General features: G+C 38.0%; 1 protein-coding gene across 11 annotated transcripts in view; it reads right to left on the reverse strand.

The window, feature by feature from the left end:
* Positions 1 to 15940, reverse strand: part of SNX14 (sorting nexin 14) — a 98084-nt gene that overhangs the window by 27129 nt on the left and 55015 nt on the right. For 10 of the 11 annotated variants that reach the window (XR_009553680.1, XR_009553679.1, XM_016193579.2 and 7 more), the window contains 6 exons: positions 14873 to 15028; positions 14355 to 14479; positions 13788 to 13846; positions 11023 to 11049; positions 6564 to 6696; positions 3807 to 4008 (listed from right to left, as the gene is read on the reverse strand). Coding sequence is in view for 9 of the 11 variants with exons in the window: in XM_016193579.2 (XP_016049065.1) it covers positions 3807 to 4008; positions 6564 to 6696; positions 11023 to 11049; positions 13788 to 13846; positions 14355 to 14479; positions 14873 to 15028 (702 nt within the window). In the remaining 2 variants the exon portion in view is untranslated. The remainder of the gene's footprint in view (positions 1 to 3806; positions 4009 to 6563; positions 6697 to 11022; positions 11050 to 13787; positions 13847 to 14354; positions 14480 to 14872; positions 15029 to 15940) is intronic. The other variant, XM_016193576.2, reaches the window with a different exon arrangement.

A 15940-nucleotide genomic window follows, 5' to 3' on the forward strand; every position in this document is an offset into this window, starting at 1 on the left:
TTTAATATTTATTTTAATTTTTTCTTTATTGGGGGATTAATGATTTATAGTAAATAGTAATATTCAGTAGTTTGTATTTGTATAACGTTTTTCAGTTTTCCACATAACAATTCAACCTCCTTTAGGTCCTCCTCTGCCTCTGCCATCACATTCCAAGACCTTGTATTTTTTAATTTATTAATGAGAAGGGCAGGAGAGAGAGAGAGAACCAGACATCCCTCTGGTACATCCCTCTGTACTGTTGGGAATCGGAACTCAGAACCTCATGCTTGAGAGTCCAACACTTTATTCACTAAGCTACCTCCCAGACCACAATAACATACTTTTCTACAATAGTTAGAGAACTGGCAGAAACTTTAAAAATTATGCAATTACAAAAAGTATATAAGCTTATAAAAATTATCGGTAATTTTTTTCATTTATTGGGGGATTAATGTTTTACATTTGACAGTAAATACAATAGTTTTTACATGTATTAACATCTCTCAGTTTTCCACATAACAATACAACACCCACTAGGTCCTCTGTCATCCTTTTCTAGGGCCTGTATTCTCCCCACCCACCCATCCCAGAGTCTTTTACTTTGGTGCAATACATCAACACCAGTCCAGGCTATAGGTAACTTTTCTAGCCTAAAATAGTATCAAATTATTCTATCCAGTAGAACTTTCTATAATAATGAATTTTTTTTTTTGCCCCCAGGGTTATTGCTGGGGCTCAGTGCCTGCACCATGAATCCACTGCTCCTGGAGGCCATTTTTCCCCTTTTTGTTGCCCTTGTTGTAGCCTTGCTGTGGTTACTATTGTTGTTGATGTCGTTCATTGTTGGGTAGGATAGAGAGATATGGATAGAGGAGGGAAAGACAGAGAGGGGGAGAGAAAGACAGATACCTGCAGACCTGCTTTACAGCCTGTGAAGCGACTACTCCCCTGCAGGTGGGGAGCTAGGGGCTCGAACCAGGATCCTTATGCAGGTCCTTGCCCTTCGTGCCACATGCACTTAACCCGTTGAGCTACCACCTGACCCTCATGAAACTGTTTTATATGATCTCTACCAGTATACTACTAGCCACACTTTACTACTACTGATTGTTTGAAACATATCTAGTATAAAAAAAGAACTGAAAATTGACATAACTTAATTTTAATTATCACACACACACACACACTACCAAACTGGACAACTACCAAACTGGACAACACAAAGTAAATTAGTTAAAGAATTAATTAGGGGTGGTCCGGGAGGTGGCGCAGTGGATAAAGCATTGGCCTCTCAAGCATGAGGTCCTGAGTTCAATCCCCGGGAGCACATGTACCAGAGTGATGTCTGGTTCTTTCTCTCTCTTATCTTTCTCAGGAATAAATAAATAAATTAGTTTTAAAAAAGAATTAATTAGGGGTTGGGGTAGATAGCATAATGGTTATGTAATATACACCCTCATGCCTGAAGCTAGAATGTCCCAGGTTCAAACCCCCACATCACCATAAGCCAAAGCAGAGCAGTGCTCTGGTTAAAAAAAAAATAAAAAAATTAATTAGGTCAGATCATATTTCCCAAGTTCCTTCATTTACTATACATTTAAAATATAACAATTTCACTATGCCTTAGCTAGCTTACAGATGTAAAATAACTGCATCTATTACACATAATGCACATGAAGAACTTTCTGTGCAGTGAGCAAAGAGTTAAATATTCCAAAAATATTAATTGCTATTATTATCATCACGTTGTGGAAATGCAATGCACTAAATCAACTGAAACTATTACAGAGACTGGAGAGATAGCTCAACAGGCAGAGTGCATGATGATGCACACTGCCCAAGTTCCAGTGCTGGTGCCACACAGGAGGTGCCATGACACTCTAGAAACTACAATACTGTGGTACCTATCTCTCTGTCTCTCACTCTGCAGCTGGCGGGGCTGGAGGCCTTGTGTCTGTTCTATGGCTGCCTTCCCTAGAGCCTGCAGGAAGTCCCGGCTCTCTCTGTCCGTTCTGGGGGACATCTAGTCTGAGGTGGCAGGAAAGACAGAGCTTTTGCTGAGAAGTTGTTCTCACTTCCAAGTGACTGCAGTGTGGACAGGCTGTTACAGGTTTTGCTGTTTTGTTGACATAATTGGCAAGACATGTGGAAATGCCAGGATTTCTGTGGGGGCCCACAGGCATGGGAGCAGGTGTGCTGGTAGGTGGATGTCGCCGCAGGTGGCCTCAGGTGTCCCCGCAAGTCCCCTCTCACATTTTTCTCTTTTAAGGCACAGGGGCGCAGTACCCCATCCTCTGCTAACTCGGTTTGCCTGTGGGCCTGGCCTCAGTCTCTGTTCTGAGTCATGAGCACTGGGCTCCCCGGCCCCCTTCCGCTTCCTTTGCAGGTGCAGCAGCTGCAGAGGCCCTCAGCCTGGCCTGGTGGCCTGGGGACCTGATGCCCACACACCTCTAACCTTTGCCTGTGCACAGGGCCTTCCCGTGCCCTTTCCCTGCCTCTCTTTCTCCATCCTTCCTCCCTGCCTTCCTTCCCCAGGTCCCAGGAGAGGACGCCTCTCTCTCTGCCTCCCCTCTGCAGGCTTCTTGCATGAGTGAGTGTGGGAGTGATTGAGGGGATCCTCAGACCCGCAGCCTGGCCTGCAGGAGCGCATGGGGAGGCAGGTAGTCTGTGCAGAGCTGTGGGGCCAGGCAGGGCAGCCATGTGTGCCCTGCGCCACTGTGACTCTGCTGTGTACTGTAACCGCTGTAAATAAAAGGTCTGCCTTGAGGCCAAGAGGTGGAGCGCCTGGTTAAGCGCACACATTACAACACTGTTGTAACACAAGGACTAGGGTTCAAGCCCCTGGTCCCCACATGCTTCACAAGTGGTGAAGTAGGGATGGAGGTGTCTCACTCTTTCTCCCTATCTTCCCCACCCGCTCTCAATTTCTATCTGCCCAATAATTAATAAATAAATATTTTAAAAAACTAAATAGAAAGGTCTGCTGCACCCCCTCAAAAACAAAAAACAAACAAAAAAACAGTGGCCCAGAAGTGGCAAAATCACAAATGTGCAAGGACCCCAGCTCGATTCAATCAATCAATCAATCCCAACCACCCCAAGTAATACCTGCATTCAGAAGAAAAACCAAGTTGTTATGAGACACAGCCCTCAAAGCAAACATTGTTTCTTCTTCATTTTTACCCAGTAGTGCACACACATGACCATGTATAAGGACCAGTGTACTCTAGTGCCTACCTGCAAGGGTGGGGGAGCTTCACAAGTGGTATAGCAGTGCTGCAGGTATCTATCTCTCCCCCCCTTTTTTTGAGTAATAGGTATTTTATTGGGTGGCACTGCCATCTCACAGTGTAAAACAGGTAGAGCCAGGAACACTTCTAGCCACCCACCCCATCCCACCCCCGGTCCTGCACATCTATCCTGGTCCTCAGTAGAATCTGACAAGAGGTAGAACCCAGACCATGCTCAGGAGCACTGGCAGTGAATTCACCCCGGCCACAGGCCACAGTATGAATCTGAAACACTTGGGAGAATGACCAAAAGCTAATAATGAATGCAACAAAACCATTAAAAGAATATTATATAAACTGCAGTGCTAAATTGTCAGGCATTATCTCAATAAGTACTGGTTGAACAGATTAATTAGCTAATTTGTAATAGAAATAGCCTCGGGAATTCTACACTTTCATTCAATTTTTTGTTCTGGACATTTATATTTTAGATATGCAGTCATACTCAAAATTTAGAATATGGCAAAATGTTCATGATTCCTGATAAAGACAGACTAATGGGCATCTAAGAAAGGCACACATAAAACTTCTTACCTGCTCTTCTATCATTTCTTTCAACATCAATACAAAACACAGGTATCCTTTCCTTTTTTTCCTTCCTTTCAGAAGAGGGATCTTCAAAAAAGTCTACATATGGGATGCTAATTTTCCAAGCAGCAAGGTTTCGGGGAGTAGTAGGTGTGCTCACAGCTTCCACTGGAGAATCATCTTCCATTACAACAATACCTTCTTCAATCTGAAAAATGATTATCAAGATAACTGTAATATATTTAGGGCCTCTAGGCCTCTAGCACAAGAAATACAACTCTAAAGTAATGTGCCCATATGCATTCTATAATTTTTAGAAATTGAATTTTTTATTATCTTTATTTATTTATTGGAAAAAGACGAAAATCAAGAGGAAAAGTGAAGAGATAGAAAAGAGAGACGGAAGGACACCTGCAGCACTATTTAAACCCTTGCAAATCTTTCTCCCTGCAGATGGGAACTGGAGACTTGAACTCAGGTCCTTGCGCACTGTAACATGAACTCAGCAAGGTGTGCCACCACCCGGCCCCAATTTTTAAACTTTCAAAAAATGTATTTTATTTAATTTTATTTCATATAGACAAAGAAATCAACAGGGAAAGGGAAAATATATAGACACCAAGCAGCACTACTCCAGTGATCATGAAGCTTTCCCCCTGTAAGGAGGTACCAGAGGCTTGACCCCAGGTACTTCCACTGGTAACATGTTCATTCAATTGGGTGTGCTACTGCCTGAACCCAATTTTATACTAAGTACTATCAAATTTTCTACTGATAACACAAAACCAAAACATTTCAAGCTGACAAATAACAATTCCAGACTTTGTTATTCATCTACATATAAAAATTCAGTAGACAGCAGATCAGAGACAGAAGTGACAAGTATCAATAACTGTACTGCAATCCATTAGTCTCCCCATAAAGAAGAGAGAGAGTCCAGAGTCCAGTCAACAGTGCTACATCCTAGGTTGATACAACTGTGTTGTTTTTGCTAGTGGATTTGGCTCCTTGGAGAGAAAGTAAAATGGACCACAAAGTGATGGAATAAAAGATGTTTAACAACATGACTATCAAAAAAGGGAACAGTCTTAAACAATAGAACTTTCACAAAACCAACCTAAGAAATAAAATGGGTATAAATTTTCTAGGGAAATGAAGGAAGAAAATTCAAGCAGACTAGCATGTGCAAAGGTACAAGAAATAAAATAGTTTGGTAGGTGTAATGTGTTTATAAATCCCCTGTGGATCTTCCAAAAATGCAAATTCGGATTAATTAGGTATAGGACAGCACCTGAATTTAAAAAAAATTTTTTTTAATATTTATTTTATTTATTTATTCCTTTTGTTGCCCTTGTTTTATTGTTGTAGTTATTATTGTTGTTGTCGTTGTTGGATAGGACAGAGAGAAATGGAGAGAGGAGGGGAAGACAGAGAGGAGGAGAGAAAGATAGACACCTGCAGACCTGCTTCACCACCTGTGAAGCGACTCCCCTGCAGGTGGGGAGCCGGGGCTCGAACCGGGATCCTTATGCCAGTCCTTGTGCTTTGCGCCACCTGCGCTTAACCCGCTGCGCTATGCACCTGAATTTTGTATACAAATTACCAGGTAGTGCTGATACTAGTGATCCACAGAAAACAGAAAAAATAAAATATTTTTAAAAGGCATTAAAAAAAAAGTGGATTTTTTTTTCCATATATGCATGACCTTGGAAGTGGTACAGCAGATAAAGCCTAAAAAGTCTCAAGAATGAAATCCTAAATATCATTCCTGACATCACACGTGCCAGTATGATGCCTGTTTCTCTAATAACTAAAAAACTCTAGGAGAAGAAAAATACTTTATGCTTGGGTCATAGGACTTGAAAGATAACATCAGGGGGTCTGGTGGTAGTACAGCGGGTTAAACGCACATGGTGCAAAGCACAAGGACCAGCGTAAGGATTCCGGATCGAGCCCCCAAGCTCCCCACCGGTAGGGGAGTTGATTTACAGGTGGTGAAGCAGGTCTGCAGGTGTCTTTCTCTCACCCTCTCTGTCTTCCCCTCCTCTCTCCATTTTTCTCTGTCCTATCCAACAATGACATCGATAACAACAACAATAACTACAACAATAAAACAACAAGGGCATGGGAGTTGGGCGGTAGTGCAGCGGGTGAAGTGTACATGTCGCAAAGCGCAAAGGCTGGGCTTAAGTTCGAGTCCCCAGCTCCCCACCTGTAGGGGAGTCACTTCACAGGTGGTGAAGCAGGTCTGCAGGTGTCTATCTTTCTCTACTCCTCTCTGTCTTCCCCATCTCTCTCCATTTCTCTGTTCTATCCAACAACAACATCAACAACAACAATAAAACAAGGCAACAAAAGGGAATAAATATTAAAAAATTAAAAAAAAACAAGGGCAACAAAAGGGAAAAATCAATAAAATAAATATTAAATAAATATATTTAAAAATATATATTTAAAAAGAGAAAAATAATCAGGATATTAAGTAAAAACCGAAATAAAATATGGTAAATTGCTTGATACTAGAAATTGTATCTCAGGTTAACATAAACCATTTGTATTAGTAAACAACAACTTAAATACTTAAGGATTTTAACACTTAGGTTAACACCATGAAACAACAGTTAATGAAAGACTGGAGACTACAAAGGAAGTCTAAAATAAGAACTAAGATAAAGGTAAAGGAAATAATTGAGCATATCCATTTTTTCAACACCAGAGTTAAATCTTAAGTTTCATAAATTTAATTAAACAACATTTACTTACAAAGTCATCTTCACCTTCAGTTAAACCATAATTGGGCAACATGGCTCCTTCCATTGTAGTGCTTTTGAATACTCCTTTAATTTTACTACCTATCCTGCTGATTCCAAATGATTCCCCTCTTTTCTGTGTGCTCCTAAATATTAAACAAAAATGTATCAGATCCAAGACAAAATGTCACGAGTTTAGTTTAATATAAAGAAACATAACTGTAAAAAGGGTAAACTAGGGAGTCAGGCTATTGTGCAGTGGGTTAAGCACAGGTGGCGCAAAGCGCAAGGACTGGTGTAAGGATCCCTGTTCAAGCCCTGGCTCTCCACCTGCAGGGGAGTCATTTCATAAGCAGTGAAGCAGGTATGCAGGTGTCTATCCTTCTCTCCCCCTCTCTATCTTCCCCTCCTCTCTCCATTTCTCTCTGTCCTATCCAACAACGACAACAATAATAAATACAACAATAAAACAAGGGCAACAAAAAGGGAATAAATAAATAAATAAATAAAAAGGGTAAACTAAAGTTGTAGTTAATTTAAGTTTTGGGGCTCTCATCCTAAGTTAAGTCAACATTTCAGAAGCCAAAATTAGCAGACCATTTAAAGTTTAAATTTAGGGTATAAACTATGCAATATTTATTAACATCATCTGAAGCTTACCTATTGTTATCTTTAAAATATTAACTGAATTTATTAACAAAATACTGAAAAGACAAGAGTCCCCTAGTGGCATGTACTTTATATTGCCATAGACAATTTCAAATAACAGAAACATGGTATACACTAGAATCTTTTTTTTAAAGATTTTATTTATTAATGAGAAAGATAGGAGCAGAGAAAGAAAGGATATCAATCTGGTATACATGCTGCCGGGGATAGAACTCAGGACCTCATGCTTGAGAGGCCAATGTTTTATCCACTACACCACCTCCCTGACTACTACATTAGAATCTTGTCGATCATTATTAAATCAATAAAAAAAAAAGAAAAAAGAAATTATACTGCTAAAATAAGTATTACATAAAAAATAGTAAACCAGGGGACTGGGTGGTAGAGCACCTGGTTAAGTACATATGTTACTATGTGCAGGGACCCAGACCCAAGTTCAAGCCTCACTCCCCACCTGCAGGGACAAAGCTTCACAAGTGGTGAAGCAATGCTGCAGATGTCTCTCTATCTTCCCCCCCCCTCAATTTCTCTCTGTCCTACCAAATAAAATGAATAAAGATTTTTTAAAACTTTTTTTTAATATTTATTTTCCCTTTTGTTGCCCTTGTTTTTCATTGTTGTTGTAGTTACTACTGTTGTTATTGGTGTCGTTGTTAGGACAGAGAGAAATGGAAAGAGGAGGGGAAGACAGAGAGGGGGAGAGAAAGACAAGGGACCTACAGACCTGCTTCACCGCCTGTGAAATGACTCCCCTGCAAGTGAGGAGTCGGAGGCTTGAACCGGGATCCTTCCGCCGGCCCTTGCGCTTTGGCACTTAACCCACTGCGCTACTGCCCCACTTCTGAATAAAGATTTTTTAAAATAAATAAATAAATATCATAAAAATCAACCACAACCACCTCGGTATTTGACGTTTAGATAGAACTGCTCTTTATGATTATGCGTGTGTATGCAAAATTCAACTTTATAATCACTCATGAGAGGAAAAAAGTATTAAAATTCATCCTTATTTTTTTTCAGTATTTATTTATTTATTTCCTTTGTTGCCCTTGTTGTTTTATTATAGTTATTGTTGTTATTGATGTCGCCATTGTTGAATAGGACAGAGAGAAATGGAGAGAGGAGGGGGAAGACAAAGAGGGGGAGAGAAAGACAGACACCTGCAGACCTGCTTCACCATTTGTGAAGTGACCACCCTGCAGGTGGGGAGCCAGGGGCTTCAACTGGGATCCTTACGCTGGTCCTTGCACTTTACGCCATGTACGATTAACCCACTGCACTACCACCTGACTCCCTCTTAATTTCAAAGTAATAAGAAATGATACACAATTGAAAGGAAAGGTAAATTATCAATGAGCATAAAGATAAAAAAATTTTAAAAAAAACAGCTATGTAGCCCAAGGAAGCATCCTATTCTGCTACAACTAAATATTGGTTGCAAAGGGCAGGGCATAATGATTATACAAAAAAAACAAAACAAAAAAACCCCGTTCATGTCCAAGGCTCCAAAGTCCTAAGTTCAATTCTCCACATGACCATAAACCAGAGCTGAGCTGTGCTCTGAGAAAAATAAAGTTGGTGTACAATTATTTCAAAAGTGGGCAAGCAAGATAGCTCACCTTGAAAGGGTTTTTGCTTTGCTATCCACATGATGCAGATTGAAGCCTGGTCCCCACACCTCACTGGGAAAAACTTGAGAGCTATGGTATCTTTCCCTCCCTCTATCTCTTCTAACTGAAAAAGTCAGCCCACATAAGTCATAAAACCCCAGTGACAGCAACAACAACAAAAAAAAATTTTAAGTAAATTTCTGTAAACAGATACCTTGAACAGAAAGCAAAGTAAAACTTTCCTCCACTATAGTATACTGCCCCATGAATTTTCATCAATAATAATAATAATGAGATAAATGAAACTGGGACAAGGTGGTGGCACACCAGGTTAAGTAAGAACCCTGAGTTTGAGCCCTCCTCCCCACCTTCAGGGGGGCACTTCACAAAAAATGAAGCAGGTGTGTAGGTGTCTTTCTCTATCTACCTATCATCTATCTATCTTATCTATCTCAATCTCCCCTCTTTCTCTGTCCTATCCAATAAAATAGACATAAAAAGAAATAAAAATAAGACTTACCCAATTTACAGTTATGCTTACTATACAAAACTGCCCTCAGAACAGATATCCAGGGGGTTGGGGGGGTGGCACAGTGGGTTAAGCTCATGTGGCGCAAAGCACAAGGACCTGCTGAAGGATCCCGGTTCCAGCCCAGCTCCCCCACCTGCAGGGAACAGAGTCGCTTCACAGGTGGTGAAGCAGGTCTGCAGGTGTCTATCTTTCTCTCCCCCTCTCTGTCTTCCCCATCTCTCTCCATTTCTCTCTGTGCTATCCAACAACGAACAACATCAACGATCAACAATGGTAATAATAATAACCACAAATCAACAATGGTAATAATAATAACCACAATGAGGCTGCAACAACAAGGGCAACAAAAGGAGGAAAAAATGGCCTCCAGGTGCAGTGGATTCATGGTGCAGGCACCGAGTCCAGCAATAACCCTGGAGGGGAAAAAAAAAAAAAAACAGATATCCACTATTATTATCTTAAAATCTTAAAGCTTTTTTGAATGCTTAACTTAATGCACTATTATCTCAAGTAAAAAGGTACTTATACTGAAACAATTACAGAAATAAAAGTGAATTAGTCAAATTTCAAATACACTTTCTATAGTGACATGTGCCTTTTACACATGTTCATAAAGCAAGTCAAATTTATTTTAAAACTGTAAAGTATAAAAATAAGTAAGTAGTAAAAAGAATATTTTAAACTAGATCAACTTTTATTTTTAAATAAGCATTCAATTCTTTTTAAATAAGCATGCAATTAGTGTCTTAGAAGTCATATGCCAACCTGACTTTGCTGGGCAGATGACCCCACCAATGTGTCCTGGAGCCCCACCTGCCCAGATCCCTATCCCCCTAGGGAAAGAGAAAGACAGGCTGGGAGTATGGCTCAATCTGTCAACACCCCCAGATTCCTATCCCAATAGAGAAAGAGAGAGGGAGAGAGGCTGGGCGTGTGGATTGACCTGTCAACGCCCATGTTCAGCGGGGAAACAATTACAGAAGCCAGACCTTCCACCTTCTGCACCCCATAGTGATCCTGGGTCCATACTCCCAGGGGGATAAAGAATGGGAAAACTATCAGGGGTGGGGGATTGGCTACAGAGTTCTGGAGGGTGGAAACTGTGTGGAGTTGTGCCCCTCTTATCCTATGGTCTTGTCAGTATTTCCATTTTATAAATAATTTTTTTAAATCCAGTATTATAAACACAATTTTGATAAAATGTTTCTAAAAACAAATATAAAAATGTTGACAAATGTTACTAAAATCCCTAGAATCTAGACATAGTTTTCTAGGCTATAGAACCTGAATAGATTATAAAATATTTGGGCTTTTTAAATATGATACTTTTAAAGTATCAATACTTGCATTAAAAGAAGAAAAAATGTCCTTTAAACAAATAATCCTAAAAGCAATTTATCAAAACTAATAATGGCTTTTTATCTTCTTACTGGCATTTTCACTTTATAGTAAAAATGTATTATGTTATTTCAAAAAAGAGATATCTAGAATCAAAGTAGAGGTTAACTTTAAAAAGATACCCAAAATTGCAGGTATAAACACAGTTTAAAGGACAGTATTTTTTTTTCTTTTTTAATTACTTAAGATTATTCTGAATATACTTTCTGGATCTGAACATAGAATTTGCACTGAAAAGAATGGCATGCTATCTCAAGACTTACCGAAAATCATCCAAACTTAGGCTACCTCTGCAATAACAGAGATACGAAGTTATATAAAAGAGAAAGCCCAAATATTAAACAAGTTTCACATTACAACACAAAGCAATATTTTAAAATTATACAACTGGATAGTTTTGTCCTTAACAAAGGGAAGAAATTCCTATGACTAATTTTTTTTTTTTTATGACTAACTTTTAAAGGTAAGAGAAAGTATAGAGATTACATGAAGGTTGGAAATTTGAATTCTAGAATAACAGGAAAATTCTTAAAAACTCAGTATGTCAGATGATATATATATCTATATATATATATATATAGATATATATATATCTATATATATATATATATTTGCCTCATTTAAGCATACCATTTGTTTGATACAATGGAAAGTATGCGAAAATTATGCCACCAAAACTTTGGCAGAAAGCAAACTTACTTTTTCCAACATGGAATTCATGTCTGCATTAGATACACTATCCATGTTTCACACATACTTATTTTGAGTATTTTACAAGGTGTGTTTTGAAGCTAAGAAGTAAAGTTAACAAAAGATCCCTAAATGGTTTTGTTTATTTTGTTATTGTTATTATTGGATAGAAAAAGAGAAATCAAGAGGGAAGGAAGAGGTATATACATAGAGAAAGAAAGACACCTACAGCACTGCTTCACTGCTAGTGAAGTTCTCCCCCTGCAGGTTGGGACCGGGGACTTGAACTCATCGGATCTTTGGGCACTTTAACATGTGTGCTCAACCAGGTGCACCACCACACTGCCCCTCCTAAACGTTTTTTTAAATGATGTGTTGTAAAGCAAAAATGGGACAGTAAAGTTAATATGCCTTAAATTTTTACTTTTAGAATATAATTAAATGGGGGAAGGAGGTGGCACACCTGGTAAAGAACACATTACAATGCTCAATGACGCAGGTTCAAGCCCCTAGCCCCTCCCTGCAGGAGAGGGGGAAGCTTCACAGGTGGCAAAACAGTGCTGCAGGCATCCTCCTATCTCCTATGCTCTCTCAACTTCTCTCTTTTCCTAATAAAATAAAATGCAATTAAATAAAAAATAGATAAAATGTATGAAAATCTTTATATATAAATTTTAAAAGTGTATTCATATCTACATATATTCTTTATATTTATTTATTTTCATTGGAGGATTGTTTACAGTCAGCAGTAAAATACAGTAGTTTGTACATGTGTAATATTTCTCAGTTTTCCACATAATAATTCACCCCCTCTAGGTCCTCCTCTGCCATCATGTTCCAGAATCTGAGCACAGTTCAGCTCTGACTTTCAGTGGTGCCAGGGACTGAACTTCAAAGTTTCATATATGAGAGTGTTTTGACATAAACATTATGCCATCTCTCTGGCCCTATTTTATGTATATTAAGCCATTTAACAGAAAATTCACAGAGACTAAATTTACAGTGAAAGAATATAAGGAATTTTTACTTATCTATATATGAAAATGAATCATTATGTACCACAGAAGTAGAGTCCTGACAACAATGATAGCTAATATTAAAAAGCCAATATAAAGAGAAGAAAATGAATAGACTGTAATTTGTGTTCATAATGGATAGAACTCATGTTCTTTCTGCTTACTTTATATTTTAAAATATAATACTCTTTCTGCCTCTATCTTTAGAAAAAAAAAAAGGAAAGAAAAGGAAGCAATATATTCTTCCCATACCTAAAATGTAAAAATTTATTTATTTGTATTTTTCATTGCTGGGGCTTCAAATACTCTGGGGGAGGAGAGGAGGAGGAAGAGGAGAGAAACAGGAAAGAGAAAGAGAGGCAGAAAGAGAAAGAGAGAGGCAGAGAGAGAGAATGAGCGAGAAGAGAGAGAGGAGAGAAAGACATCACAGCATCAAAGGTTTCTCTAAAGCAGATCAAATGTGGGTCAGACGCATAGCACAGCAAGCACTTTCCACAGTGAACTATCTTGTAGGCTCAGGTTTTCATATTCTTAACTTGTACTATCTTTAAGAAAGAAAAAAAATAATTCCATTTTCTGATCTATCAACTTCTATCACATTTCCAATTTATATACTTACTAGATTCTATCTTAGACAAACTGGAAAGTGCTGAGAAGAATGTAAATATTTATTCTCTGGATTCATAGATCTGTTATCTCTGTCAACTTTGTACATACAGTAATACTTGGACAAATCAAGACATTAATCATACAGTTCATAAATGAATAAAGCTTCTGTCCTCTGCTGTCTCTTCTTAGGTCATTTAACTTTTATTTCCAGAGAAGAGAAAATAAAATCCAGTTCTGTAACTGAATTATCTATGGATTTCGCCTATATATAATCTAGTCTATAATAAAAATGATGATCAAATGAAATCCAAAGATAATTCACTTATAGCCAGTATTTTTCCCCCTAGAGAATATATTCTTTTAAAATATTTATTTATTTACTTATTTTCCCTTTTGTTGTCCTTGTTTTTTGTTATTGTTGTTGTCGTTGTTAGATAGGACAGAGAGAAATGGAGAGAGGAGGGGAAGACAGAGGGGGGAGAGAAAGATAGACACCTGCAGACCGACTTCACCGCCTGTGAAGCAACTCCCCTGCAGGTGGGAAGCTAGGGGCTCGAACCGGGATCTTTACCGGTCCTTGCACATTGTTCCATATGCGCTTAACCCACTGCACTACCGCCCAACTCCCAAGAATATATTCTATTAGAGAAATTACTGCTTACAAAAGTGGATACTTGCAAAACCAAAATATACATAAGAGTTAATATACCTACCTGTTGAATTTTGAATTGCGAGTTGGTGACTCTGCACCTCTTAAAAGCTGTCTGAAATACTTCAAAAATAATTGTGATTTATTACACTAATACTTGATATAGAAAATCCTAATTACTACTTTTACAGTCTAAAGAAAATATTTAAATCAAGTGAATAAAATCATACTCAAAAAAATAAAAATTATAATAATACAGAGATATTAAAGTCATCTGATTTCCACCGGTCTATAATAAGGTATATACAAAATTAATGAGATTTTTATATCAGCCCAGCAGTATAAAACCACTCAAGCATTTAGCAAGTCATGCAGATCAATTTGATCACCAACTTCTTCCTCATATATATATAAACACGGCCTTGGTACAGAAAATTTTTTACAATCAACTTCTCATCTCTATTACATTACATTATGGAAATGAATGTTTACTTTCTTTTTCTTTTTTCAATGTTTACTTTCTTAATTAATCATGCTTCTTTTGCTTATTTTATTTGATTTATATAATGATCTTGAAGTCACTCTTGAATTTTTAAGAGAATTCTCAAACAAGATTAATACTTTTACTTACCTCATCACTATGGCAGAACATAGGGGTAAACACATTCTCCAAAAGAGAAAGTACATGTTCATACGCTTCAAAAAGACATCTCATTGTTTGAAGTTTCACAACATCTATATATGGGCCTTCAGCAACTATTTAAAAAAATTATATTATACATATTATTTATGAGTAGCATAAGCCCAATAATATTAAAGTCCATGACAGTGAAAGTATATAATCTAAAACTTTTAAGTCTATGACAGTGAAAGTATATAAATAATCTAAAAATTATGCTTTTCAGAAATTTCACTATATAGTATAGAAATCAAATTAGAATGAAGAACATGAGCAAACTAGTTCTGGAAAGCATCACTTATGTGAAATGTGAATAAGCTCCTTCATCATCAAAGTTTTCACATTATTAGTAAAATCATAATGACTAGTTGTGTATCTCAAATAGCGCTTACAATAATAAACAGAAAACACATGGGAAAATTCTGAAAACAGTAACATGCATAGAATTCATTCATATCAATTTTACTTACTTTTTTTAATCTCTTCTACAATGAAGGGATCAAATCTAATTTTGTCAATACTTTCATCCAAACAGTAAGTTTTATAAATCTTCTGCAACTCCTCATGAAGAGACAGCATTTCATCATTTGATAATTCTGGCCGCAGAATTCTATCATTGAATTCCTCTAACAAAATCAAGAAAGAGCTACTACTAGGCAACAAATAGAACAAACTACACAATAACATGAATCAATCTTAAAAGCTCTCAAGGGGACCAGGTTTGGAACACTTAGCTGAGCACAAATGTTACAATGTGTAAGGACCCAGGGTTCAAGCCCCCAGTCCCCACCTACGGGGGGGGGGGGGGGGGGGGAGTTTTACGAGTGGTAAAGCAGGGCTGCAGGTGTCTCTGTCTCCTCTCTCTCTACCACCCACTTCCCTCTTGATTTCTGGCTGTCTCTATCAATAAATAAAGATAATCTAAAAACTTAAGGACCAGAGTAAGGATCACAGTTTGAACCCCTGGCTCCCCACCTGCAGGGTAGTCACTTCACAAGCAGTAAAGTAGGTCTGCAGGTGTTTGTCTTTCTCTCCCCCTCTCTGTCTTCTTGCTCCTCTCTTGATTTCTCTCTGTCCTATCCAACAACAACAGTAATGACAACAATAAAAACAACAACAAAGGCAACAAAATGGAGAAAATGGCCTCCAGGAGAAGTGGAGGCACCAAGCCCCTACCTTAGAGGCAGGAAAAAAACAAACTCTCAAGCATGAGGTTACTAGTTTAATTCCCAGTGTTACGTGTGCCAGAATGATGCTCTGGTTCTCTCTCTACTCCTCTTCTCTTTCTCATTAGTAAATAAATATTTTTTAAAAAAAGAAAGAAGAAAGAGAAAGAAGAAACTATCCTGAATGAACAAAGCAAGATACAAACTTCACTGTATAGTAAATATATACTATGTGATTCCACTTGTATACGGAAATCTTATAAGCAAAAATAATCTGTAGTGAAAGAAATGACACCAAAAATTAACTTGGTAGAAGTGAAAACAGAGATGACCATCTGAAAAGGACTCTAAAGTAATTTACTGGGGTGAAGA

Source organism: Erinaceus europaeus, chromosome 13 (genome assembly GCF_950295315.1).
Source record: "Erinaceus europaeus chromosome 13, mEriEur2.1, whole genome shotgun sequence".
Classification (NCBI taxonomy): Eukaryota; Metazoa; Chordata; class Mammalia; order Eulipotyphla; family Erinaceidae; genus Erinaceus; species Erinaceus europaeus.